Raw genomic sequence first — 25,871 nt, forward strand, 5'->3', positions numbered from 1 at the left:
GATTTACCAGAGCAACATTGCAATTCAAAATGCTTGGTCATCTTACCCGTCATCAGTTCTTCTGAGGTATATGCCATACGGTGCAATCCCTCACGATCATATTCATGAGAAAGTAAATTTCGTACAAACCCTCTAACTTTATATGGTAGGTTATTAGATCCAAGAAAATGAAAGATCGATAGTCTGTCCTTTGTCAGACATAACAGACGGACATCGCATGTCTGAAGTGGGTGCATAAGTACCATGATCACAAAAGGAACATATCGAAAAACAAACGAAAACAAAAACGATGCGACATTGTTTTCCATAATTGAAAAGCTAGGATCAACATATTATCATAAGACTGGATTTAGTTTCTGAAGATAACGAGTCGACAATGATGATGACATCGACGACAACAGCAAGGATGACGACAATGGCGATGATAACAACAACAACACCAATAGTAATTAGAGCCCTACAGCCATTATCCTAGGGGCCTGAATGACTTGATTAAAAAGTAAGGCCATCCCAATGTCTGAATGGAGAAATAAGTCATTCCCAATACAAACACAAGCACAAAGAAAATTGACAACGTGTCAAACAACAATCCTTCCAGAAGAAACATACTAGAAAGAGGAACCACGAAATATAAATAAGAACTTATGCTACAAAGGCTGAAAAGAATAGGAACCTGAATCGGCACCATAAACAAGCCGCAAGAGTATCCACCAGCACTACTAGTGTACATTAACACACCAGCTGCTTTTTTCGCACTCTATACACTGTTATATAGTAGTCAATCTGGCTCCAGTTATTCATCTGTAACGCAACCATTGGCAGCTGACTGTACGCACTTTATGTACTGCAAAAGTAGCAAGAAATAGTTTATCATTAGAGACGTCAATGAGAGTAAACGAACATATTGTGGTTTGATTATTTTCACTACCTTGTAGAGAACTCCCTGTGCCGCCTTAAGTGGAGGGGGATTCCACTTCTTCCTTCTCTCCTCCATCTCCTGATCTGATAGTTGGACATCAATCCTCCTCTTCTCAACATCAATAGTGATGACATCTCCATTTTCAATGAGGCCAATAGGACCACCCTCCTAGAATTGAGATCGCAAATGTGCATCACTTATTATCACTTCACTGACACTCTACTTTGTAAAGATGAAATCACTCAACTTTATATCCAATTTCAATCAGAATCATCATATTAAAAGCATGAATGAAGCTTTGTCAAGCAAATGGAACATACTAAATTGTCCGCAAGATGTGTGATATAGTGGAATCACAACCCAAATACACAATCATTAAGTGATGTCGAGCAGATATTTTAATAAAGTTGGCAAAGCAATAAGTGTAAGAGCATTTCTGTCTGCAGGATTTCCTGCAAAGTCCATGACAAATACTACATATAATTGTTACAGGTAAATACACTGATAAACAAGACAGAACCCAACTTTCCTATGTGGATGGACGAAATAATTCTAGTCAAGACACATAGGTACTATTGGCGGAAATATAGTATGAATTCTCCAAATTAGACCAGCATTGTAAAAAAGATTCATATGTAATGTGGTCATGAAACTCAAGATGCCTATGTCACCATCCATTTTCTCTTGAGTTTGCATGTTAGTGTGCCTATAGCCTATAGCCTACAACATGTATGAGGAAGTAGCTACAGGACACTACATCTCAATGCAAAATTGTCATGTCCATGTCTATGTAACATAGACTGAGGCATAATGTGAACGCTGACATCCAAACTGCGACTACTTGATGTGTTCTATGAAAAGTCGATTAACCTTTTCTGTCCCATCATTAGAGAGAATTCCAAAAACTTCAAGAAACTTCTTGTCCACAGCAACAGAAAAAAGTATTGCTTTTGCTCTGCTATATGCAAGCTAATCTCAAACTATCTTGTAACTCACATAGTCAGATATTTGGCTAACAGGAGTAGATGAAAGAGCATGAATAGTAGACGCACCTGTGCTTCAGGACATACATGGCCAACAACAAAACCATGTGAGCCTCCTGAGAATCTACCATCAGTTAATAATGCAACTTCCTGCAAGGGTGGAAGCAGACATACTCTAAGTTATGAACAATACCAATGCTTTCTCCACTAAATAAACAAGTAGATTTTCACAAGATGAAAAGAACAAATCAACTTCAAAGAAGACACGGAGTGACTAAGAAAAAAAGGATATATTGGATATGTTTCAGTTGAATGAAGGTAATGTCATTAGTGGAAAGCAATTTGTTTAAACATAATCCTCGACAAAAACACACGACTACAAGTAAAGATATAAATCAACACCTAGTTACCTTTCCAAGACCTGCTCCCATTATTGCACTTGTTGGTGTCAACATTTCAGGCATGCCTGGTCCACCTTTAGGCCCCTCCCCTCTGATAACAACCACTTTTCCCTAGAAATATAAAATTTGGAGATCCCGGTCAAACATATAATGTACCAACAGAAAAGCAAAGTTAATTCAGAAGCTTAGAGGAATCATGAGGCACTTATGGCAGAGAACTGCATCTCAGGCACCAATATCCAAGTAATAATGGGAATTGTGATATCAAGTTCACATTAAAAAGCCAAGCAGCAGTACAAGATGATTTTAAGCAAAAGGCAGGATTTTTTAGATGCAAAGATGTAAAGTTTTGTGGCCATGTAGAGAGAATACAAGAACAGCCATCACTGTTGAGAATAGTGCAGCAAAATTTTACAATCCACAAGGTTTACAAAAGAAGGGCTGTGGAAGTCAAGACATTGAAATTGAAAGTAGAACTGATGCTAAGGACAGCTTTTCAGATGCATTTACAGTATGACAGGCATTAAATCACATAGTTGCTGTGTTGTTTTATATCAATTCTGTTTGCAAGTTTGAGTAATATAGCATTATTTGAAGCAGTACTGGTTTGGGAAAAAATAATTACTGGTTTGCTTGGAGATCACTCTTGTAGAACCTTTCTTTAGTTCATGCGTCAGCCTGCAATGAGAATTATTGCATGGAACCCTCCAGTATCAATGGGGCTTCAACAGTGATGGATGGAGTTTAAAACTAAGTGTTGAGTACTAAACCCAGTAATAGTATGCCTATCCAAAACTTACGACATTGAGATGTGAATTGAAGCTGTGAGAAAGTTGTTACTACATCGCTTATGCGACAGCTGCAGATAAGTTGGAGCCTGAGCCATTTCTGGCAATGAGGAATCAATTTACAGTAATCATGGATTCTGATAGTAATAATTTTTTTGAAGAAAAGTAGCAGTGTGCTGTCCTATATGGTCTGCCTTATGAGAGCTTATGGTCTCTTTCTGGAAGAATCAAGAGGTCATCGGTGCCAAAATAAATTAATGATGGACCTGTCTTGAGGTGTTAAAGATACTTCGAATGAAAAGGAAATTTGCAGCTTTAGTAGGTGAGGCAGCTCCAACTAAGGTGCTTAGACATTTTACAAAGAATTTATAGTTATAGTCAGGGGCCGAAGTCGTGTGGACAAATTAGAGGGAAGATCAGGCCACTGTTCGGAAAAGACTGGACAGGGCTATGTCCAATATAGAATGCTTAATCAAACTAATGAGTGCAGGAGCTCTACATATTCAGGTAGCAAACTCTGATCACTATCCACTGCTTCTCAATATCAAATTTGTTGAGAGACAAAAAACTAAACTGAAAGCTTGGTGTAATGCTTAAACATTCTATCACTCCCCCTCATGCTTAGTCTAGTCTTTTTGCCTAGTACTAGAGCATGGGCATATTTAATTGAGGAGGCAAATAGAGGCTTGAAAAGATATTAACTCAAGACCTCCTTATCTGATACTATGTAAGATTTTGTGGGACCATTGCCAACTGTTTTAAAAACTTAATAGTTGGCAGTGATCCCGCCAAAATCTCACAAAATTAGTTGGGGTGAAAACAGCAAAAGCCCTTCAGATTTGAGCTGGATAATCAATCCTGTTTGGGAGTCATTCATGAAGCCCATAGTCGTAACGAAAGAAGATGACTCTACTTTCTAAACAGCAGTCCTCAAACAAACTGAGAACAAATGGAGCACGGATTTTTTTGAAATTGTCCAAAAATAATTCATTCTTACATTTTAACATGCAGTTGAGAAATGGATTTCTGTCCCCCACTTCTGCACACATTTCATAAGATATTTGTCTCCAGATATGCTCATCTTAACCCACAGGTCAGTTAACAAGTGCTGGAATTTCTGCTAGTTTGTTTTCTCCCTCAGAATGCAGTAAAAATCAAATTTCACTGAGAAATAGGAGCCAAAAACACTTGCCCAGCCATGGTCGAAGAAATGAATTGGGGCAGATTTTTAGGGTAGCAGGCAACAACAATCATTTCCCCTGTACAGCGGTCACTACAGAAGCTCTAGGGAGTGCCATCAACCGAGACATGTGGCTGGCAAATAGTGATGATTCAGCCAATAAGTGGCAGATATACACATTCACAAGAGGTGCAAGTCAACTCTTAGTGAGAATGCACGGATGGCAAAAGATTTTGATTCTAAGATCAGCAAATGAGCTTGAAATGAGTTAGCTAGATCAGATCGAATTTTTGAGTCTCATTAAGGTTCTATAGAAAGTGACTATAGAAAGAGGCCAGACAGGAAAATAAAGCCTGAAGCAACACGAAAATGAATTTCTCACAAAAGACAAAGTTTTGCAGAGTACATCCATTACAAAACAACAAAAATTGTAAATCATCAATTACCATTTCCAGAAACAATTAGTTTTGCAATTTGTGATTCACTTGTCCAGAAGAAAAAATAAACAAAATAGCCAAATTGGAAGTTTGCAGAGAAGACAAATAGCTCATGACAAATAATTATGTTTAGAGATGGCAAAAGCAACCCTAGGTTTCATAGACAGTGATAGAAGATTTTGTCCAGCAACCACTTATAAAGAACAACGAGAAACTCAAGTTTGTTCCTTTACCTTTACATTGGTTATATACTGAAAACATATATAAGGTAATACTGCAAAATCAATTGTAAAACACATCATTTACCTTGAAACTCATAGGATTCTCTGAGATAGCTGCAATCATAGACTCTTCACCTTCAAAAACAAGTGCAGGTCCTGCAGGCCATTCACATTGAAGCATTACTTCTTCCATAGCTATAGATAACAAGCACCGCCAGGGCAGCAGGGAGGGGGGGTGGGGGAGGGGAGAGAGAGAGAGATGCACCATACCGGAAAAGTACAGGCCCTCTTTCCCAGTTATTTTGGCCACAGAACCATCAGGAGCAAGATTTCCATATAATGTTTGAATATGTCCAGTTTTCTTTATCGGGTTGTGGAGGGGCCTTATTATATCCTGATACAATGAATGAAATTTTGAAAAAATTAGATACTTGTTTGGTCCAACATGCATATCTCATATATCTAAGAGTAAATGGAGACTGCACCTGTCCTTCAGCCAATGAAGGAGCAGCCTTTGCATTTTCAGCAAGCGTCTTCCCAGTAACTAGAGAGAAATTCATTTAAATTAGTTCCGAAAAAAGACATGCTCAAGGACACTAATTTGTTGTGCAAACTTCTGAAGAACACACCAGTTATACAATCACCATCTAAAAATCCAAGTTCCAAGAGGTAGCGGATAACTGCAGGTGTTCCTCCAATCTGTGAAAACACAAAAGTTTGTCTGGCTAATGACGAAATATCATGATAATGTAACATACTCAACAGGTGTGAAATGCTCATCTGCCATAAGCAACTCTTGGACAGGTAAAATGTGCAGACAATAAGATGGTAGAAGAACCATTCCATCAAACACACACCTTGTGCACATCCTCCATGACATACTTGCCACTGGGCTTAAGATCAGCAAGAAATGGAACCTCATCGCTAACCTTCTGAAAATCATCAAGAGTCAACTTTAAACCCACAGACCTGCCAAGAATGGACCCATGAGTATATTATTTGTGGTACAATTGTCTTCAGCCAGAGAAGACGCCGCCAAAGCATAGTCACCTTGCAATAGCAATTAAGTGTAACACAGCATTGGTGGACCCACCAAGTGCCATCACGACTACCATCGCATTACGCAGTGATTTCTCGGTGATAATGTCCTGTGGCTTCAAATCCATCTTTAATAGTTCCAGGAGATGCCTCCCAGCTAACCGACACTCAACTAACTTCATTGGGTCTTCGGCAGGTGTGGAAGAGCTTTGCATAGGCAAAAACAAAACTTACATGACATCAGGGCTACTGACTACGCAACAAGAAGCGACCAAGGGAAAGAACCTTCTATACCTTCCAGGAAGAGACATTCCCATAGCTTCAATGGCAGAGGCCATAGTATTAGCGGTGTACATGCCACCACATGCCCCTGCACCGGGGCATGAATTATGGACTATGTTTTTCCTTTGCTCATCACTAATTGATCCACCTACATATTCCCCATAACACTAGGAAAAAGAAATTGCAAAAAAGAAAAGAGTCAGTCCCCAACCGGCATGACTTTTCACTATATCTGAAACAAAAACTAATGCACCTTGTAGATAAGATTATGATCAGGAAGAGCTTATATAAAGTTAGTCGAAACAAATGATTTTCAAAGCCAAGCAAACTAATATCATTCCCAGTAGATATACGATAGGAGAAGCAGAAACTTCCCCAAGAGACAACTATTGACATCTGGTGATGGTTATGGTACAAGCCCATGCAAGGTTTATCCGATTCGAAGGAGGTCATTAAAAAATTTATTACCATGGTTGAGCTCCACTTCAAAAGTTAAATCCAGAGGGAACAGGTGAAATCAGTGTCCAGTATTGAAATTTACTATGTTTTGCTGTGTTTTACATAAGTTATCTGTGTCGCCGATACCATAACCAAATACACTGTAGAAGTGCACCTTCATTTTCAAAGCATGTATCCTCTTAAGCTAACAACATATCGAACTACATAACATGACTTTTTGTACTCCACCATAAATAAATTGTTAAGTAGCTGCATTGCATATGATGATACTCGTTGAAAAAGAAGATCTTGTTAGAATGACAATCAGAAGAGCAAACAGTCTATCTATATGGTATATATAACAAACAATCCATCCCTCAAACATTTGGTACAACTAAAACAGACATATTTAATTTCCCACCTGAAAGGCAGATATAATATCATATGTATGGCCTTGAAAATGACCTGGCTGCAAAAAGTTAGCAAATATATCAGTATATTAAATTTCTTCCACTTCAAAAAGCAAAAGTAAAAAAGTAAAGTCTCTAACTAATTGCAACACACAAAGAACTAGCAACATTGGAAGACCTGAAGGGAGGTAGATATAAGACACGCAGAACATTTGAACATCAAATTTTTTACAGAGATATCAAGCAATACAAAATGGAAACAAAGGCATTTCAAATTCTTATGCTGGATTCTTTGAGTGCTCTTTTTGGTTATTTTCCTTGCACTTCTACTGACTAAACCTAAGCCCCATCTAGCAATACAAAATGGAAAACAAAGGCATTTCAAATTCTTATGCTGGATTCTTTGAGTGCTCTTTTTGGTTATTTTCCTTGCTCTTCTACTGACTAAATCTAAGCCCCATCTATCTACTTCCAACAAGGGTTTCGTTTTACCCTGCATGGATAAAGTTCATCCCTTAATACTGCAAATGACACTGCTTAATACAAGACTCTAGATTAGATGCTCAAGACCTTGACACCCATAAGAAGTCATCAATACACCCGTCAGTCAAACAGAGCAATTAAATCAACAAAAGCAACATATAGGAATCTTTTTCACACACAAAATCGGAAAGATGAAAAGAAATGCGTCAAGTACTGGATGAAATGGGTGTGGTGCCTAGAATTTTTATGCATGTATATGGTAGAGAAAAAGCAAGATAAAACAGCAGAACTAAGTCTCTAACCTTGATGGTTCCACCATAAACCATGATGCTTGGTCGGTTGAGGCGTCCCATTGCCATGATTGTACCAGGCATCTGCAACAGTTATAGAAAGTAGGTCAAACGATAGCACTATGGCATCAAAACAGGCAGGAATGAGGAGTAAATATGCCAACAAAGCCAGTTGCAGCTGCTTGCAAAGAAAAAAAAAATCAAAAAGTGAATATTGGAACCACAAACTCTTCAGGAGACTAAAAGATAATTCCAGACAGGGTTAGTTGGATCATGCTATGTGCATATTAATTAACCTTCCTCAAAGTATATACCAAACAACAGTATATTGAAAATTCAAACTCATTAAGATCTGTAAAGGAGAAGAAAGTAGTTTAACGCCTTAAAAATTGAAGATGATGGCCTTCCCACTTATAAGCTTTGAGGCCATGAATTCCATCAATTTGACAGAAGCTTTCTGATTATATGATACCTTTCAACTATAAGCAGCTTTCAGCCTTTTAAATTCTAATTGCCCCTAATTTTCCTGGACGACTTGACTCATCATTCTTTCGGTAATTACAGAGACTAAGCACAATGTAGAGCACAAGTATCATGTAAAGTAAACACTAAAAGAGAACCAAAGACCCAAGTTACCTTTTCTTCATATAGGGAGGTAAATTCAGATCCCACTGAATTTGTTCTTATACTTAAAAAAAGGATAGCCAAATGAAAAGAAATTAAAAGGATGTTTTGGTACTTTGCCTCTTAGTAGCCACAAAGAACAACGGATATCACAGAGAGAGAAGGTAGACAACTCGGGCTGCAAGATTGGATGACCCTGGAACATTGACTAGAAAGAAACTATAATTATTCAGGCCACTGAGAGGAGGAACAAGACATCCAGACGGAACCCCATATTTTTGCTGAACTTAAAGAAGATAAACAAAACGTAATACATTCATCGGCTATCACAAAATAACGTCCGAAACCAAAATGATCGTCAAAACCACATAGCGTGTTCAAGTATGTGACAGAAAGGAAAAGAAAGGCCAGCATTCGGACATCTTGAGTCAAAATGAGAGACCCAATTTACTCTCTCTCGATCAAGAATTGGCTATAAAAAGGACTCAGAGCCTAAACTCCAAGAAAAGACACTTTTTGCCAGTTAGACAACTTCCCCAGGATTCCACATATCTAATTCAGCAATTAAAGAAACTACATTTCACCTGGAACTAGCAAATGAGCACATTGGAGATAAGAAACACAGAGACAACACCCAAATGCCAATAAACGCCCCACTAAGTGCCCAAGGGCAAACAAAATCCTTATCAGCTTCGAACATCAAAATAGACAACTTCAAGCTAAAACCACCAGACAAGCATCATCACTCATGATAAAAGACAACAAAAGAAACGAATTTAGATGGAAATTAGGACCCACATTCTTATCGCAGCCGGGAATGGAGATGTTCCCATCGTACCACTGGGCAGACATGACGGTCTCGATGCTGTCCGCAATCAGGTCCCTGGACTGGAGGCTGAAGCACATCCCCCGCGTGCCCATCGAGATGGCGTCGCTGACGCCGACCGTGTTGAACCGGAACCCGACCATGCCGGCCTCCCTCACGCCCTCCTTCACGGCCTCGGAGAGGCCGAGCAGGTGCATGTTGCAGGTGTTGCCCTCGTACCAGACGGAGGAGATCCCAACCTGGGGCTTCGAGAGGTCGTCGTCGGAGAGGCCGACGCCGTGGAGGATGGCCTGGGAGCCACCCTGAGACTTGGGCTCGGTGATGCGGGAGCTGTACTTGTTGAGCTTGTTGGCCTGGGCGGGCAGCGGGGGCGACGCCACGGTCGAAGAAGAAGGGGAAGCAGAAGACGATGACGAGGAGGAGGCCTTGAGAGTGAAGGGTCTCGGCGGGAGGTGCCGCGGGCGGTGGTGGGGAGGGAGGGAGAAGGGGCGGAGAGGGGCGGCGCGTGGGGAGGCGAGGAGGCTTGCATGGTGGCGCGGTGGCGGTTGGGGATAGAGGGGGCTTTGGGAGGGTTTAGCCTGGATCAGTGTGAAGTTAGGTTTGTTTTGGATCGTTTGGAAGTGAAAATGTGGATTTATACACGTGTTGTGTTTGGGATTGGCCTAAAATGAAAAATTCCAAATTCAAAGAAATCAAATCGAATCTTGAGTTGCATGCAAATGGAGCAGCACGTGACCCCACTTCGCTCGCGGACAAAGCTCAGTTCTCTGCCCTCATCTCGATTGGTGTTTGGTTAAAATATTTAAAAAAAAATTAAAAATTTAAAAATTTAAAAAAAAAAAATTGAAAAAATGGGTAATATGGGTTTCGAAAATTCTTTTTTGATTGGAAAAACAAAAACCGGACGGGTTATATGATGATTCTACCTAATACATACATCTTTTTCACTCGATCACCCTTTAGTTAGAACATGACTTTGGAGTGATTCACAGTTAAAACATGACTTTGGAGTGATTCATAGTGCATGATAATCTTCCACATGATGGATGTCTTTTATACATAAATTATTTAATAGTCAAAATGCAAATTTTCTAGGCAATGTTACGTTGAAAAGAGGTTATAAACATATCCACTAAAGTCAACAAGTATGAAATTGTCATCAAAGTATTGCGTACCAACTTTTTGGGAAGGTTGTCCTTACTAAAACGACTTCTCTGTCTTAGATAGACCCTATGTTCCCCTTAGAAGGCAGATTGACCAAACCCTAAAGCCTCATTCTCAAAGTAGGAATATCAATTGTGTCATAATTTTATACGATACTCATTTTATTATATATATATATATATATATATATATATATATATATATATATATATATAATATCGATATAAGCTCGTTCACTTGAATGTTTATTTCGATAATTCGTCCTATGTGGCATTTTAAATTATACTTTTAACCGATGTGGCTTTAATTAAAGTCGAATTGGAAAATTCTCCGTTTGATATGGCACTAAATAGCCAAACGACAACCTTTTTGGGGAAGTCTCTCTCTCCTTACTATTTGAAATTTATAGATTCCATTAAGGAACTTACGAAGCTTTCTCTTTCTCTCTCCCTCTCTGGCTCACTTTCCTTTGATCTCGCTCTATCTTCTCTTGCTTTGGCTTGGAAGCATAGTATAGTGACTTCGACGACACCAACGGTGCTGCTCCTCTGTCATCCATTGGCGTTCTCTCTTCTGCGTCCCTATGCTTGCTCTTAGAACTTGAGATTCGTTGGTGGAGGAAATAAAGAAATGGCTATGGTATAGAGAGAATCTCTTTATGAGCTAGGGCCTTTACCAACCAGTGGCACAAACATTCTTCCCCTCCTTTGCCTGATTTTAGAATATCAATTTCAGCTTTGATGGATTTTGGCCCAATCTTAGAGTTAGAGTTCTGTTGACACCTAAATTTTAACGGCCCATATAGTCATTTATCAGATTAAAAAATTAGGGGTTTAATTTTATCAAAAAATATATATTAATTACATAGTATATAGATTTAGGTGCATTTTATTTTAATTGGCATTTTATTTATTGGACCGGTGCGGATGGGTTCAAATTAATCGGACTAAGCCCATAAAGACTACAAGTTAGCTCGAGCCCATTTTCTGAAATTGAGATTTGAAATAATAATTTTTGGAATTTAAGAAAATCGGGTTGTGATCTTATCTTTAAAAATCAGTAGAAAATATTTAGGAGATAAGGAGAATATTATGAGATAAAAGGTTTTTGTGATTCGGAGGTTATAGGCAATTTTCGAAATATTCTAAGAAGATCGCATTATGTTTGTTTATAAAATGAGACAGTGTACGGCAGAGAAAGTGGGGGCTTTTCTAGGGTTTTCGTTTGGTCGACCATAGGAAGGACAAAAGCTACAAAGGAAAAGTAAAAGTGTGCAGAGAGAGGTACAGGGAGAAGCGACGTGAGAGAGGAGAGAAAACAGCAAGGAAAAAGAGGAAAACAGGGGGTTCCTGTTCAACTTCTTCACGGGCTCTCTCCATCAGTCGCACCCTACATGTAGACCGACACGCGGACACGTGACGTGTAACGTGACACGTCGACACATCATTTCTTAAAAGTAAAAATTTCGACGCGTTAAAACAGCGTTATATATTAAATATATTTTTATATATAAATACATAAATAAATAATAATAATAAAATAACCTATAATTAATTTACACGAAAAATATTAAATAATATCATTCATTGTTTTAATTTGTTACAATAATACATAAAACTTAGAGGAAAAAAACATTGTTTAAAGAAAAATACTGAAATAATATTTTTAAATTTATTTATTTATCATATATAGCATTTTTTTGGGGTAAAATATTATATATAGTATTTTTATTACTTCTTTCATAGTAAAAGACTTTTAAAAAAACTAAAACAATTTTTAAAAAAAACAAAACTGAAAAAAAAAAAATTGACCCGTGCGTATATATTTATAACAATTTTATTACTTGTTTTATTACTTCTTTTGTGTATATTTATATTTTGACCTCAAATATTAGAAATTTTTAAAATTGACCTCGTGCGTGTCGGAATTCTGGATTTGCGTATCGGAGAAAGTTGATCACGTGTCGGATTTTTCGACACTCGTTAACCGCGTGTCGAAACGTGTCGAACACGTGTCAGAGTGTCGTGTTCACACGAAGGCTTCCGAAGAGTGTCCGTGCTACATAGGTCACACCTCGCTCCATCCGCGACCGCCTGCTGCCGATCGCCGCCTCACCGGGCGCTGCATCGCCGTTCTGCCTGCCTCACCTGCGATCTGCCGTTCGAGACCCTCCTGCTGTCCGTCTCCCGTGTTGATCTTCGCTGAGCCCCCGCTAGAGCAGAACCCGAGCCAGATCTGCAGCTCTCCACCCGTGCTGCAGCGACGCCACCGAACTGCACCGCTCCGAGATCCCATCGCGCCTACCGCCGCCTGCAGAGCCCTCGCGTCGCCGCCACACCAGCACTGCTGCCGCGCCAGATCCGGACGCCCACCCAGCGTCGCACCACCTTGCAGCAGCCTCCATCCCTCGCCGACGCTTGCTGAAGCCGCGCCGATCCTTGCCACCCTACCGCCGGCTGACCCACGATCCCGACGGACAGCCCTCTGCTCTGACGACCCGTGCGACACCGCCACCGTTCCGACAGTCGCTTGAAGCTCGGTCCCACCGATTGCCGTCCGAGAAAGTCCGACGCCTCAGCCCATCCATCCCAGTGAGCCCTCGCTTCAGCACCGCTCCCTCCGCACCTCCGAGCGACCCGCAGGAGCCCGTCCCGTCGCGCTCGCACCTGATCGTCGACGCCGCGCATCCGTCTCTCCCTGTAGCCAAGCCCGAGCACCGCCCGTCGCCCAGCAGCTGCTCCGCCTCCGATCAGTGACCCAGATCAAAGCCAGGCGGACCCGCACCATCTTTGCTCCGCCTTCGAAGCTGCTGCCGTTGCCGATCCAGTTGCCAGTCTTGCTCCGAGTTCCATTCCCGTGCTCCGCCGCCTGCTGCTGCCGGAATCTTCCTTCGCCGGATTGATCGATCCTCTCCCCTTGGAGATCCACGAGCGGTGTCTGGAAAAGAAGAAAAATAGAAAAACAAAAAGAAAAAGAAAATCTGATTAGGTGGTTTTTCTTTTCTTTTATTTTACCTTTTTTTTTATATTCTGTTTTAGTGGAATTGTTCCTTGATATATTATTGATATCCCAATATGAAATAGTCCCTCAAGTAGGGATTGTGGTCCGATTTTCGCGCCCGAAATCCGACTCATGATTCCTTCAAAAATCGACAATCAATTCAAGCCCAGAGATTCGATTCGCGATTTAATTTAAAATTAGCTAACCCGATCTCATGCGCGAATATGGTTCGTCAATTTTGGATATCAATCTTATCTTTTATTTGATTTGTTATCGTCAAGTTGGTTAAGTCAAATCTTATTTTCGTAAAATAAAAAATCAAAAAAATCTTAATTAGGATTAAGTTTGTTTGTTGTCGTCTTGCATATTTAGGATTGCAATCTTATTATGAATTTTTAAATAAAAAAAAATCCAAAAGAGAAAGTGCAATCATTTAGGTTGTTAGTTTTTTATTTGAATTGCATGTTTAATTATGTGTTAGTTTTAATTTCGAATTTCTTAAAGAAAAACACACAAAAATCATTGTGCATATTAGATTAAAATTGCATGTTTCATTTTAAATTTAGATCATCTTTTTTAGATAAATTGCATTTTAGATTTAGATAATGTCTTAGTTTAAATTAGGATTTAATATGACTTAATCCCTAGTTTAAATTAGATAGAATCTTAATCTAAGCTAGATCATTTCAAATTTTATAAAATTTGTCTTAGGATAAATTAGTTGCAATTTCTAGGATAGATTGCATTTTTAAAATAAATAAAAATGTCATATGCACGTCATATAGAATTAAGTCCATGAAATGCACGTCATTTTAGTGATTATTGTTAGGTTCATTTCTAATTAGAAATTGCCCGTCATTAGATTATGTCATTTAATAAATTTCGCGTGACATATACCTCGCATATTAAATTGCATGTTGCATGTCATTTTAGTTGAAATAATTTTATACGTCATTGCATTGTATTGCATTGCACGTCATTAGAATTAAGTCATTTTGGTTAATTTAGATTGCATATTTAATTATTGCATGTTCATTAAGAAATCACAAAAATTCTTATTCATTCATATAATTTATGACATGTTGTCATGCCATATCATTTCGTATTAGATTAAAAGCATTGCTTTGCATATGGATTATAGTCTTGTTTAATAAGTGAAAACAAAAAGAAAGAAATTGTGTGTTAATTAGAAACCATATCTAGGATTGTTGATGTAGATTTTAATTTAACACTGCAGATGCTTTCGTTGCTTTGAGGTAAGTTCTGCATCATTTAATTGCTTTCTTGGGTGTTATATTGGTGGTTTGCGCACCTGCATGAACACCTCACATGTTAGGGAAATGGATTTAAAATTAATCCAAGTTGTTTGCCAAACATTTTTCAAAATAAAAAGAAAATAACATTTTTCAAAATAAAAAAAAAAGGTACTGAAAGGGCGTTAGAGAAATCTAACGTAACCAAGTCCCTGTACCCATATTCTATAATAAAAATAAAATAGAGTTCCATCATATATAACTATAGTGAAGTAATACTCCGGGTTCTCACAAAACAAAAGAAAATCCTTTTTTTCAATACTCATTCCTTATTTTATTAGTTAATGATCTAGTGATTGGATCTCTATGCTTATTCCGATAGAAAATGAAATATTCAAATGATTTTTCATCGAATGACTATTCATCTATTGTATTTTCACGTAAATAGGGGTAAGAAAGTTCTATGGAAAAATGGTGGTTCAATTCGATGTTGTATAAAGGAAAATTAGAATACAGGTGTGGGCTAAGTAAATCAATTGATAGGTTTGGTAATCCTATTGAAAAAACCAGTGTAAGTGAAGATCCGGTTAGAAACGATACGGATAAAAAGATTCATAGTTGGAGTAAAAGTTCTAGTTACAATAATGCTACGCATTTCGTGGGCGTCAGGGACGTTCGTAATTTTATCTCTTATGACACCTTTTTAGTTCGAGATAGTAATAGGAATATTTATTCCATATATTTTGATATTACTAATCAAATTTTTGAGATTGACAATGATCCTTTTTTAGTTATCGGACTTATGCTTATCTGAAGAATGGATCTAAGAATGATGATCCGCCCTGTGATGGTTCCATGTATGATACTAAATACAGTTGGAATAATCACATTACTAGTTGCATTAACTCTTATCTTGGTTCTCAAATCTGTATTGAGAGTTCCATTTTAAGTAGTAGTGACAATTCCAGTGACAGTTACATTTCTAGTTACATTTATGGTGAAAGTAGAAATAGTAATGAAAGGGGGAGCTCCAGTATAAGAACTAGTAGGAATGGTATTGATTTCACTCGAAGAGAAAACCACAGAATTCGATATGTATCCATGAGATCGAGTATGGAATTCTGTTTACTCACTTGAAATTGAGTATCCGTTTCCCTCCCTTTCCTGCTAGGATTGAAAATCCTGTATTTTACATATCCATACGATTGAGTCCTTGGGTTTCCGAAATAGTGTAAAAAAAAAAAAAAAGTGCTTCGAATCATTGCTATTTGACTCGGACCTATTCTAAAAAAGTAATATTTTCTTTGTGCGGCGGTAAAAAAAAATACGCTTTTTTGGAGAGAGATACTATTTCACCAATTGAGTCACAGGTATCTAACATATTCATACCTAACGACTTTCCACAAAGTGGTGACGAAAGGTCTAACTTGTACACTTCCGTTACTTTACTTGAGTTTATAATCGACCCACCAAAAATAGATTAGTGGCGACTCCTAATTAAAAATCAATTGCATGTTAAGAAATTTAAACATAAATCGCGAATTGGTATGGGTTTGGGAGAGCTCGAGTTAAATCTAGGCTTAACAATCCATTAGCCAAACCATAGGTGGTTCACTCCCGAAAAATTGGTCGCGACAAGTTCTTTCCCAATTTTGGTTGAATTTCTTCAAATTGGGTTAGGGTTAATCGAATTTATTTTTAAACGACATTGTTTAGCATCTCAAGTGCTGAGTTTAGCTTATCGACACATCATGTCGGATCGTTTAATTTATTTTAATGACACATTGGATTTTCCGACTAGGTAAATTACTGATAACACTTAAGTGATCGATTTTTTTAAATTTGTGACACAAATAAACGAAAAAAAAAATTATAGCACTCAAATGAGTGCCGTATAAAGGTTATGATACTCATGCTGTTTTTGTTGCTGACAAAGTTCAGGCTTACCGTACCACAACATTACCTACAAGCACGTAAATTTAAAAGGAACATGAGCGAACGAGAAAAAGGCTTACGCACCTCGTGCTTGTCTTAACATCATCTGGCTTATTTGTATACTACTGTGATACTTGGTTCCACTCACTTTCAACTGCTCATCACACAAAATCATTGTGATTAGAGCAACCCATCGTGGGCCTTCCTATGACTCAACTGATTGATCATCTTCATGGAAGTGAAATTTTAGCAACTTAAGAGATGCATAACAACTGCCTATTTCTGTCTCAGAAACAATTTTTCTATTTTAGACCTATTTCTAGGATAGAAATCCGTTTGATAAACTTATTCCATTTTTCTATTTTTGGAATAGATTTCTATTTTAGAAATAGGTTTGGAATAGAAATTAGAAATATAAATTTTTACTTCTCTATTTCTGGAACAAAAATGAAAAATAAAAAAATTTCTCATCGTTCATCAACCGGTCTTTCATCCGTTGCAGTCGACCACCGTCCGTTGGTCACCAGCCCCTCGCCAGTCGCCGCTGCCGGTCGCTAGTCACTGCCGCCGTCCGTCACCACTATCCACCGGTCCACCATCATCCACCGGTCCACCGCCGTCCGAAAGAAATAAATTTTGTGTCGTTATCAAACCTATTTTTAGAGTAGAAGTTTTATGTCGTTATCAAACGGTTATTTTTGCTTAAAAACTCTTCTAGAAATTAAAAAAAAAAAAAAATCTATTTCTGATCCAGAAATTAATTCTGGAATAGAATGGTTGTCATGCGCGCCCTTAAGTGCCAGATAAAGATGGGGGAATTATTTATTTATTTATTTGTGATAGCTTGTGAGAAATCCTAGTCCATTTAACACAGAGTTCTTCGAAGCTGTTGCAGTTGATCGAAGACAAGTCGAAGGCTGATCTAAAGAATTTGACTTGGCTAAGCTACGAAAGGCGTAGCATATTGAGAAGTTGTTTCTTGCTGCTCCTAGGAGTGACAACATCCATCATGTTTAGAAGTTCAAAAAAATGTCCCAATGGAAGTCAGCCTGTTAACGAGATCATATGTTGGAAGACATCATTTTTCAAGTCAAAGTTAGTTATAGTAGGATTATAGATTCGGATAGGACAACTCAATCAGTTCCCCATCTGAGAGGAATAGAAATTGGGAAGCTTGCAAAAGATGATACGTTGTTAGCAGGCTTGGCCTTCATCATCACGCTTCCAGAAAGTCGGTTCAAGTCAGCTAGACATGCAAACTATCTGAGGCAGGCAGAAAATTGGCATCTTTCATATTTTAAGACACAAACAAGCCTTAGAAAGATCTAAATGTACTTGTCTATTAGTGTACTCAAGACAAAGTCTCATCTTCTCCGGCATATGACTGAAGATAAATGAGCTGAAGAAAGTCTCATAGGCCATCTAAAAGGACTCTTGAGATTTAGTTTCGCAATGGAAGAAGTTGTAGGCATCTTTTCATGTCCAAAAAAGTAGGAAAGCAATTATCTGAAATTGTAGATGATCTTCTTCTTACATTTCCAACTTGGTTTGAATTACCATTTCCTACCCTCAAGTCAAGTGATGAGATCATCCCGGCAAGTCAAACTTCCAGTAACTTCACAATAATTCAATAGCAGTAATTACAATCCACAATAGAATTGCTCATAGACGAGGCATGTGTCATGCAACACGATGACATCATAGTAAACTTAAATGTCAAAAAACAATTAAAATCTTCCAGTTCAGTAGATATATATCACACAACTAGACCAGTACAAGGCCACCACCTTCAGCTTCACCTAACATAAAGATCTCACGGGACCCCTTGAAGAAGTCCCCTCACTCGTAGGTCAAGCTCAGAACCCAAGAAAACCTGTCCCGCTGGCAATTTACGGCAGAACATAAATTTTTTTTTCTACGGACCGATTTCGATTCTCCGTTTTTCTGGTTCAGACACCGTCCATTTTTCTGTTTCGACTCTCGGTCCCATTCTTAGGATGAAAACAGAAACTGAGATTTTATGCATTGTCAATCTAAAATCTGGAATGATCCAGGCTGAGTCGATGATTTAGGTCCTGCTATCGCCTATCGTGATGGAATGAATTGAATCATTGCATTAAACTCATATTAACTCAACGTGTAAACCGCACATCATATACTCAACAAAATGCCCAAACAAAAACCATAGATAAGTCCATGATCTCAACTAGGACTTATCGGTTCCCGGTTCAATCACCGGAAACCGGAACAGGAGGACCGATTCCCAAATTCTGAGACTAGGAACTGCACCGACCGGTCCTAGAATTAGGAACCATACTAACCGATTGGTCCAATCCAGTGGAACTAGTAAATTTGTTGTTTTGAGCCAAAAATAAAATGAAAAATGGGAGGAATTAGGGTTTGTTTATTAAGAAATTTAAAAATATAATTATATATATATAATTAACCGGTCCGGTCCAGTTAGTTTGGTTCCCACCTTGGAACTGGGAACCGCACCGACTGGCCACCAGTTCCAATGTTTTCAATTTATCAAATTAAGAAAAAATTTGAAAAATTATATTCATGCGATTTTTTTGCACAAATTTGATCAAATTTTGATTGGGTATAACTTTTCCGTCTAACTTCCAATTAAATCAATTTTTGCACCAATGAAAAACTGTCACCCAATGTTTTCAATCCAGCACATTGGGAAGACTTTTGAAAAATCATGTTCATGTGACTTTTCACAAATTTGGACAAACTTTAACAAAGCATAATTTTTCTGTCCTGCATCTTATTGGCTTGATTTTTGCACCTTCGGAAAGCTCTATAGGGTCACACTATTTCCTAGGCCCGTCCAAATCTCAACATGTGTGCACAAAGAGAAACTAACTCAATAACAGGAAATCGCACGCAAGATACAGGAAATTATAAAAGCAGACTTTTGTTTCTGGAAATCCATCGAACCCTTAAGCTTTATACAATATTCTTTTAAAGTTAGATGTGATGGGCTAATTTTATGGTTAGAAAAAAACGTTCAAATATTAGTGCATGTATACTGTTTGTTGAAATGCCTTGATGAAGTTATAATGCACGTGCTTAAGAAGGAGTTGCTCAAATTTGTGTAGCATAGTGTTCATCACATGTTCAAATCAGAATATGAACCTTCGATTCATACATATCGTTAATGTTTCACGAGATCTGACTCTAAAACCGAGAAAAACACAAGGACTTTTGGCGTTTCTTTGTTCAATGCGATATATTTCCGTGGCGTTCATTGATGGTCACCGGTACACTGCTTCATTCGTCACGTCCCTTTCTCTCTGTATGTTTTGGTTGTGATGCGGTTGTTGCGTGGTACTGGTGGTATTCTGGTGGTCGGTGAGGTGTTGTTTGGTAGAGGTAGGAAATTTACAAAGGGTAGCCGGCGGTTGCCATTAACATGGCGGCGGCCATGTCAATTGACTACTGAAAGGGGGCCGCTCGTTCCTAGGTTGCTGCGAAGGAGACAAGAGAGATGGAGATGGCGTGCAGGGAGGGATTCGACTGAAATGGCCGATTGACATAGTGAGTTGGGCTTAGTCTTTTGAGTGATCTTGACTTTATTGGGCCTATTAAATTGATAGATTGGGCTGGGGATTATGAAAGCAAGGGGGCGTTATTTAATGGGTTTCACTTGCTACTTGTCCTTGGGTAGCCCAAATTCGGTTATTCACATGTGGACTGAACCAGGGAATTTGACCAACGTCCTTAAAGTCCAATCCGACCTTGATGTGGACTCGGGCCAAAGTTAGGCCCGAGCTTTGGATGGAGAGCGTGAAGTCAGCCCATTTTTGGACCGGGTCCTAAAGGCCCAGCCAGAGTCCATATTTTCTGAATAAAAAGTTATTTTAAAAAAATAATTCCAAAATTCCAAAATATGCAAAATAGCTTAGAAATAGGTTTAGACCTAATTGTCGGGCTTTACTAATAAATTTAACCTTGTTTTATTTAGTTAGCACATATCTTAATTATCTTTCTTTAGGGGTCATCTTTAGTGAGTGTCTTAGTAGATTAGTCTTTTAGATTAGAATTTGAACTTGATTTGAATTCAATTTCCTTGCCAAGCTACATGAAACAGATTTCCGGAAGATCATTGTCTCAAAAATATTTTGTGGAACCTCATGAAATGGGATGACCGGAAGAATTTTTATGTATTCTTAGCACCAAGGGATCATGTCTCAAGGCTCATAACAAGACAACATGTATTATTTACCTAACTTGTATCAAGTTCTTGCGTTTCATACTGTTATTTATTAGTTGCTTTTAATACTTGGATATTTACTTATTGAACATTCTTTCAATAAATTGATGTTAATCGCTTTTCTTGAATAGGTTATTTAGCTTAGGAAAGAATGAAAACCTATAAAAACATTTGCATGGTCACCTAGTGGCTTTAATACCTTAGGATCATAATTTGTAATCAAAATTGCATGACCACTTTGACATTCGATTGTCCAAATTAGAGATAGTGAAAGGATGCTAAAAGGCATTAGCATAATGAAGTTCCCAACCCTATAATCTTTAGTTGCATAAGAATCGAGACAACAATCTTGCATCTTTATTGGTTTCTAGCCAATAACAATAGCCTAGTGACGATCCTAGTAATATTTAAGTTGTTAAAAGTTAAAAAATGAAATCCAATGATTGTGAGATATGAGCATAAAAGAGCCTATGCCTAATGAAGGGCCGTCAGCCCATCATTAGGCAATACCCTAAACTCATTTCTTTTTCCCCATAAAAAAGAGATGGTCGTGACAATGAGACTTTGGATAGAAAAGTTATATTTGATCCAAGTTTGGCCAAATATGGGCAAAATACACACACATATATACATACATTATTTTTCTAAAAAAAAATTCAATTAGATGATTTGAAATACTTGAATAAGTAAGGTTTCGAGTTTTCTAATAATCTAGTAGGTTCAATCACCACGATTGGATTTTAAAAGATATATATTATCACAGTCTGTTCAATTGAATTTTTGAAAATTCACAATCTCAACATTTTTTTGTTTTTGAAATTCAACCACATTTTCAAAATAATTGGGTAATGGCTTCTGCAAAAATCAGCTTTGCTTTTATTACATATGAATCGAGGCCTTGCCTATTTAATGTGTTATATGGATCAGACTTCTGCACTATTTATCAGGTTTATGTTTTTGGCCGAGAAGTAATTTTCTTTCAACAAGTTATGTTACGCTTTAAAACTTTTCTAAATCCGTCTTAAGGCATTTACAGGGATGTTTAGATGGGAATTATTATATATGCAGATCACTCCGTGCCTTTCTCCATTCACGGTAAATTGGAAGGAGCAAGGTAAGAAGTAGAGCATGATAGTAAGGAAACTAATAATTTTGCCTTAAATAGGAATCGAAATCTCTAGAGCTTCGAATAGTGTCATCTACTATTCGGATGAACACGATTCCCTGATTCTAGTACCATCACACCATTATAAATATCAAAGGATGAGATCAAAATGAAGGGGTTGACTCAAAGGACTTGGGCTGCGAGAAAGCTTCTTCAAAAGTCTTCCATGCCACCATTTTAGTCTTCTATGGAAACGAGCTCGGGTATCCTTCCATGAGGAAATGAGCTCTGCAAGGGAGCTTGGTGGTTTTCTGCATCTTAGTTATTATGAAGCTTGTAGCAAATACAGGAGAGTCCCTTTGGCCTTCATATATACTGTTGGCATAATTACTGATTTAGTAGTCCCAACTGTCTAGGTAAAGATTACTGAAAAATTTCTTCTGCTCAAGTGAGGATAATTTCTTGGCGTGAAATTTAACTTGTTACAGATAATTTCAGTGAAAACAACATAATTGGACAAGGAGGTCTTGGCAAATTTTTGGAATGTGTTGTCTCAGGTAGTACAAAGGTTGCTGTTAAAAGGCTTATCGATCATAAGAGCCCTGGTGGACAGGCAGCGTTCCTGAGGGAAGTTGAGCTTAGAAACATTGCAGTTCACCGTTACCTTCTTCTTTTGATTGGTTCCTGTCCAAATTCCACGGAGAGGATGTTGGATATATGAATAATATTTTGAAATATTTACAATAATAGATTCGATAAAAGTTATGACCGCATTGAAGACCATCATTATTTTTAACAGTCACATAACGGTTTCTTAACGGTCATATAACGGCTTTTCAATTGTTTTGTAACATTTAATTTATTTCTCAAATAAATCCTCCATTATTTTACAATGGCTCTTTTAACGGCTCTATTTTGTCCGAATATAAAAATAAAATCTCATAAGACAATCTTGAAAAATATACACTGAATGAAAGAGAGAATGCCCTTTCTTTAAAAAATCTTTCCTTTCCTTTTCTTTACTGAGTTATACACAGCATTGTTTTTGTTCCTTCTAATATTGAGTGCGGAATATAGAAGAAGGTTTGTTATATCTTAGGAGGATAGCCGTCAGAAGCTTATCGCACCGAGTTTCACACTCTGAAAGGCGAAATTATCCTTAAGGACAGTGTTTGCGCTTGCACGTCTCAGACAAATTTATTTATTCTCATTAGCTTTTTCCAACAGAGGATACCTATGTATCCTCACGTGAAAAAAATTAGAGTTGCATACCAACTGAGGGGTACTTCTCGTAAGACTTATTCTACTGTCCCTTGAAGTTCTTACGAGATATACTGTTTTGCCAGAATTGGCTCCAATGACCAAACATTTTTCACTTCATTTTTTAAAGGAAGGGAATAGGTTCCGTAACAATTTTAGACAGGAAAACTTCAGGTAGATTAGGGAACCAACATCTTTACTTCAATTAAAACTATATAAACATAAACCATGCTAACATTTAATTGACGATAGGGCTTCGAAAGTACAGCGGTTACAAATGTAAACAAATTCTATCAGAATTGAATCACAGGAATTGGCTCATGTGACTACACCAAAATATCACGATGGAATTTTATCAACGATACGAATATCAAAACTACAGGTAGGGAAATTTAAAGTACCACGCAAGAAAGTCCTTTGGTGGCATGTCAACATTTTGTGATATTATAAATAGACAAATAAAGACCTCATGTGACTTCTGTAATTTCATAGTTACTCAAAGTAAAGGCACAACCACTAATAGTACTCAAAGTATACTAGGCGAGAGGGAGAGAGAGAGAGAGAGAGAGAGAGAGAGAGAGAGAGAGAGAGAGGGAGAGAGGGAGAGAGAGAGAGAATGAAATAAGCAGAAAATATATAATCACAACTGAATAAATCCCCTGTGAATAAAACTCGACTTCTGCACTCAAGCATTGAAAAAGGTCCACACACATAACAAAAATTCACATTGGTTGGAGGCTTTGGGAAGCTCATTTAGGAGTTGCAGCAAGTTCCCTGGGAGTTGCTGTGCGAATGGAGGATGTATGAATGATTCCTTTAAAACTCCAATGATCCTCGGTAGAATAATCATAGCTGAGAGCGCTTTATCACCCGCGTTAAAGTCATGAATTTCGATCATTTCAAGCGAGATAGGGAACACCGAGGCGCAGTCTCAAATATCGCATTTGCGGTGTCGGAATCTTAAGTGCTTTTATTGACGGCCGCACAAATAAAACTCGCCACGTGAAAAATTTAAAGGGCTATGAAATTTTTGTACCTTAAAGAGAAAAGTTAAAAAAAAAAAAAAGGTCCCCGCTGTCTGAAGAAGAGTTCCTTCTTTTAAAATTGAAGGATAAGTGAAGCAGAAACTTATTGCAAAAATGCAATTATATTTTAAAACTCATAAAAAGTGCAATTGAATCCGGTCACTTATCAAGTTAGTGCAATCAAAATCTCGATTATCTTCATCCAAGTTATCTCATGAAAAATACTAAGGTGGCTTCTTTTATTTATATTTCTTTCCTACGTGGCATTAGGCTCAAATGAAGTCCACTTGTGCACAAGCGAGTCCTTTGAGGTTTGCCTCAAATGGATCAAGTTCCGTTCTCTCCTCCGTCCAGTTCGTTGATTACTCCCGCTCTTCATTCGTTTGTCCTCGTTCATGGAGTCTGCTTCTTCTTCATCGAGACCTCCGGTTCTTCGCCCGAGTGTCCTTCTTCTTCTTCGTCAAGCCTCATTGGGAGTTCGTCTGGTGATTCTCGGCATGATTGGCGAGTCAAGGCAGAAGCCCTTTCCACAAGTGCTACGAGATGGAGTTTGAGGAAGCGACCACATAAGGAGGGAGGAGGGCTCCTTGTCGTCAGCGAGCTGGGTGGTCTGTATGAAGACATTTCTGAGGATGTTAAGACCGTACGCATTTGAGAAAATCTCATCTTTTTCATTTTTGAGATAATTGTATGCTGCATGATGTGTAAGAGCTTGAGATTGAGACCACTTCTAGAGGACGCTTGCAATCGGACTGAATTCTTTGAATCACAGTATTGATGGAGATTTCTGAACGGGTAACAACACGTTTGTTGCTTTTTTTCCAGGTTTGGTCCTTTTGAAACAGAGAATATTAATCTTTTGTCCGGATGATAAATGTTTTTTTTTTTTGTCTGACAGATGATAAATGCTAAACGTTGAAAATGTTCACTAAATAATGTTGTGGTTATGTTGTTGTAGTTATGCCATTGCCATCAGACCTCGGCCTGGTGACAATGTTGATGATAATGTTGTAGTTGTACCATTGCCATGTGACAATATTGGTGATAATAATGTTGTAGTTGTACCATTGCCATCAGGCCTCGGCCCGGTGATGCGTGGATTCAATGTGTTAGGAGCTTGTCCTAGGATTGAATCTTAATGAGAGAGAGAAAAATAATATGACGACTGTTACCTATCGGCTGCTGCATGACAGTTTGTTTGTTTCGATAGTATCCAAATTGTCAAGTCCGTGAACTCACCCTGCAAAGATAGCCCCAGCGGCTATTCAATAGACCCCTTTGCATTGCAAATACAGGGGGTTCCTTCGAGGCACTGGGGATCAGAAGGTACAAATGATTGGGGTGCCCGGGCTGTCGTAACCAGGCTTTGGGCCGGTACACCCCTCTCGCATCCTTTCTTATCGCGAGCCTTGACCACTCATCATACCCCGTCAAACCGCCTGAAGGATCATAGCTTAGGCGTTCTTCCATCTTCCTTTTTTATCAAATAAGCTCCTCATGCATTCCCTTCCTCTTGGTCGATGTGGGACTTTCCATCGTTCATAAACGGGGCGACCACCGCCCGCGCCTCGCTCTTTAGCTTAAGCT

The 25,871-nt window shown here is 38.3% G+C and overlaps 1 protein-coding gene and 1 non-coding gene across 2 annotated transcripts; both read right to left on the minus strand.

Annotated features, from left to right (window-relative positions):
* Positions 1-310: 310 nt before the first annotated feature.
* On the minus strand, positions 311-25,754 carry LOC104417142 (dihydroxy-acid dehydratase, chloroplastic). Its single transcript, XM_039299935.1, has 17 exons — positions 25,524-25,754; positions 13,151-13,421; positions 12,600-13,057; positions 9,293-9,982; positions 7,883-7,954; positions 7,109-7,156; positions 6,262-6,416; positions 5,980-6,174; positions 5,787-5,898; positions 5,559-5,628; positions 5,415-5,473; positions 5,200-5,323; positions 5,015-5,085; positions 2,313-2,414; positions 1,972-2,052; positions 929-1,087; positions 311-844 (listed from the first exon to the last, which is right to left on the minus strand). The coding sequence occupies exons 1-17, from the start codon at positions 25,752-25,754 to the stop codon at positions 794-796; spliced, it is 2,949 nt and encodes a 982-aa protein (XP_039155869.1). The 3' UTR covers positions 311-793.
* LOC120287951 lies at positions 25,600-25,713 on the minus strand. The gene has a single exon (XR_005546204.1). It is a non-coding gene; the product is annotated as a small nucleolar RNA Z279/snoR105/snoR108 (small nucleolar RNA).
* Positions 25,755-25,871: the final 117 nt, after the last annotated feature.

The sequence above is a fragment of the Eucalyptus grandis genome, chromosome 8 (assembly GCF_016545825.1).
Source record: "Eucalyptus grandis isolate ANBG69807.140 chromosome 8, ASM1654582v1, whole genome shotgun sequence".
NCBI classification, from domain to species: domain Eukaryota; kingdom Viridiplantae; phylum Streptophyta; class Magnoliopsida; order Myrtales; family Myrtaceae; genus Eucalyptus; species Eucalyptus grandis.

Coding starts and splice junctions, on each gene's coding strand:
- LOC104417142 (XM_039299935.1), bottom strand. CDS start 25,754: ATGGAAGAACGCCTAAGCTATGATCCTTCAGGCGGTTTGACGGGGTAT. Junction 6,417..7,108: donor ATATTATATCTGCCTTTCAG/GTGGGAAATTAA, acceptor TCTTTTTCCTAG/TGTTATGGGGAATATGTAGG. Junction 5,324..5,414: donor CTTCATTGGCTGAAGGACAG/GTGCAGTCTCCA, acceptor TCATTGTATCAG/GATATAATAAGGCCCCTCCA.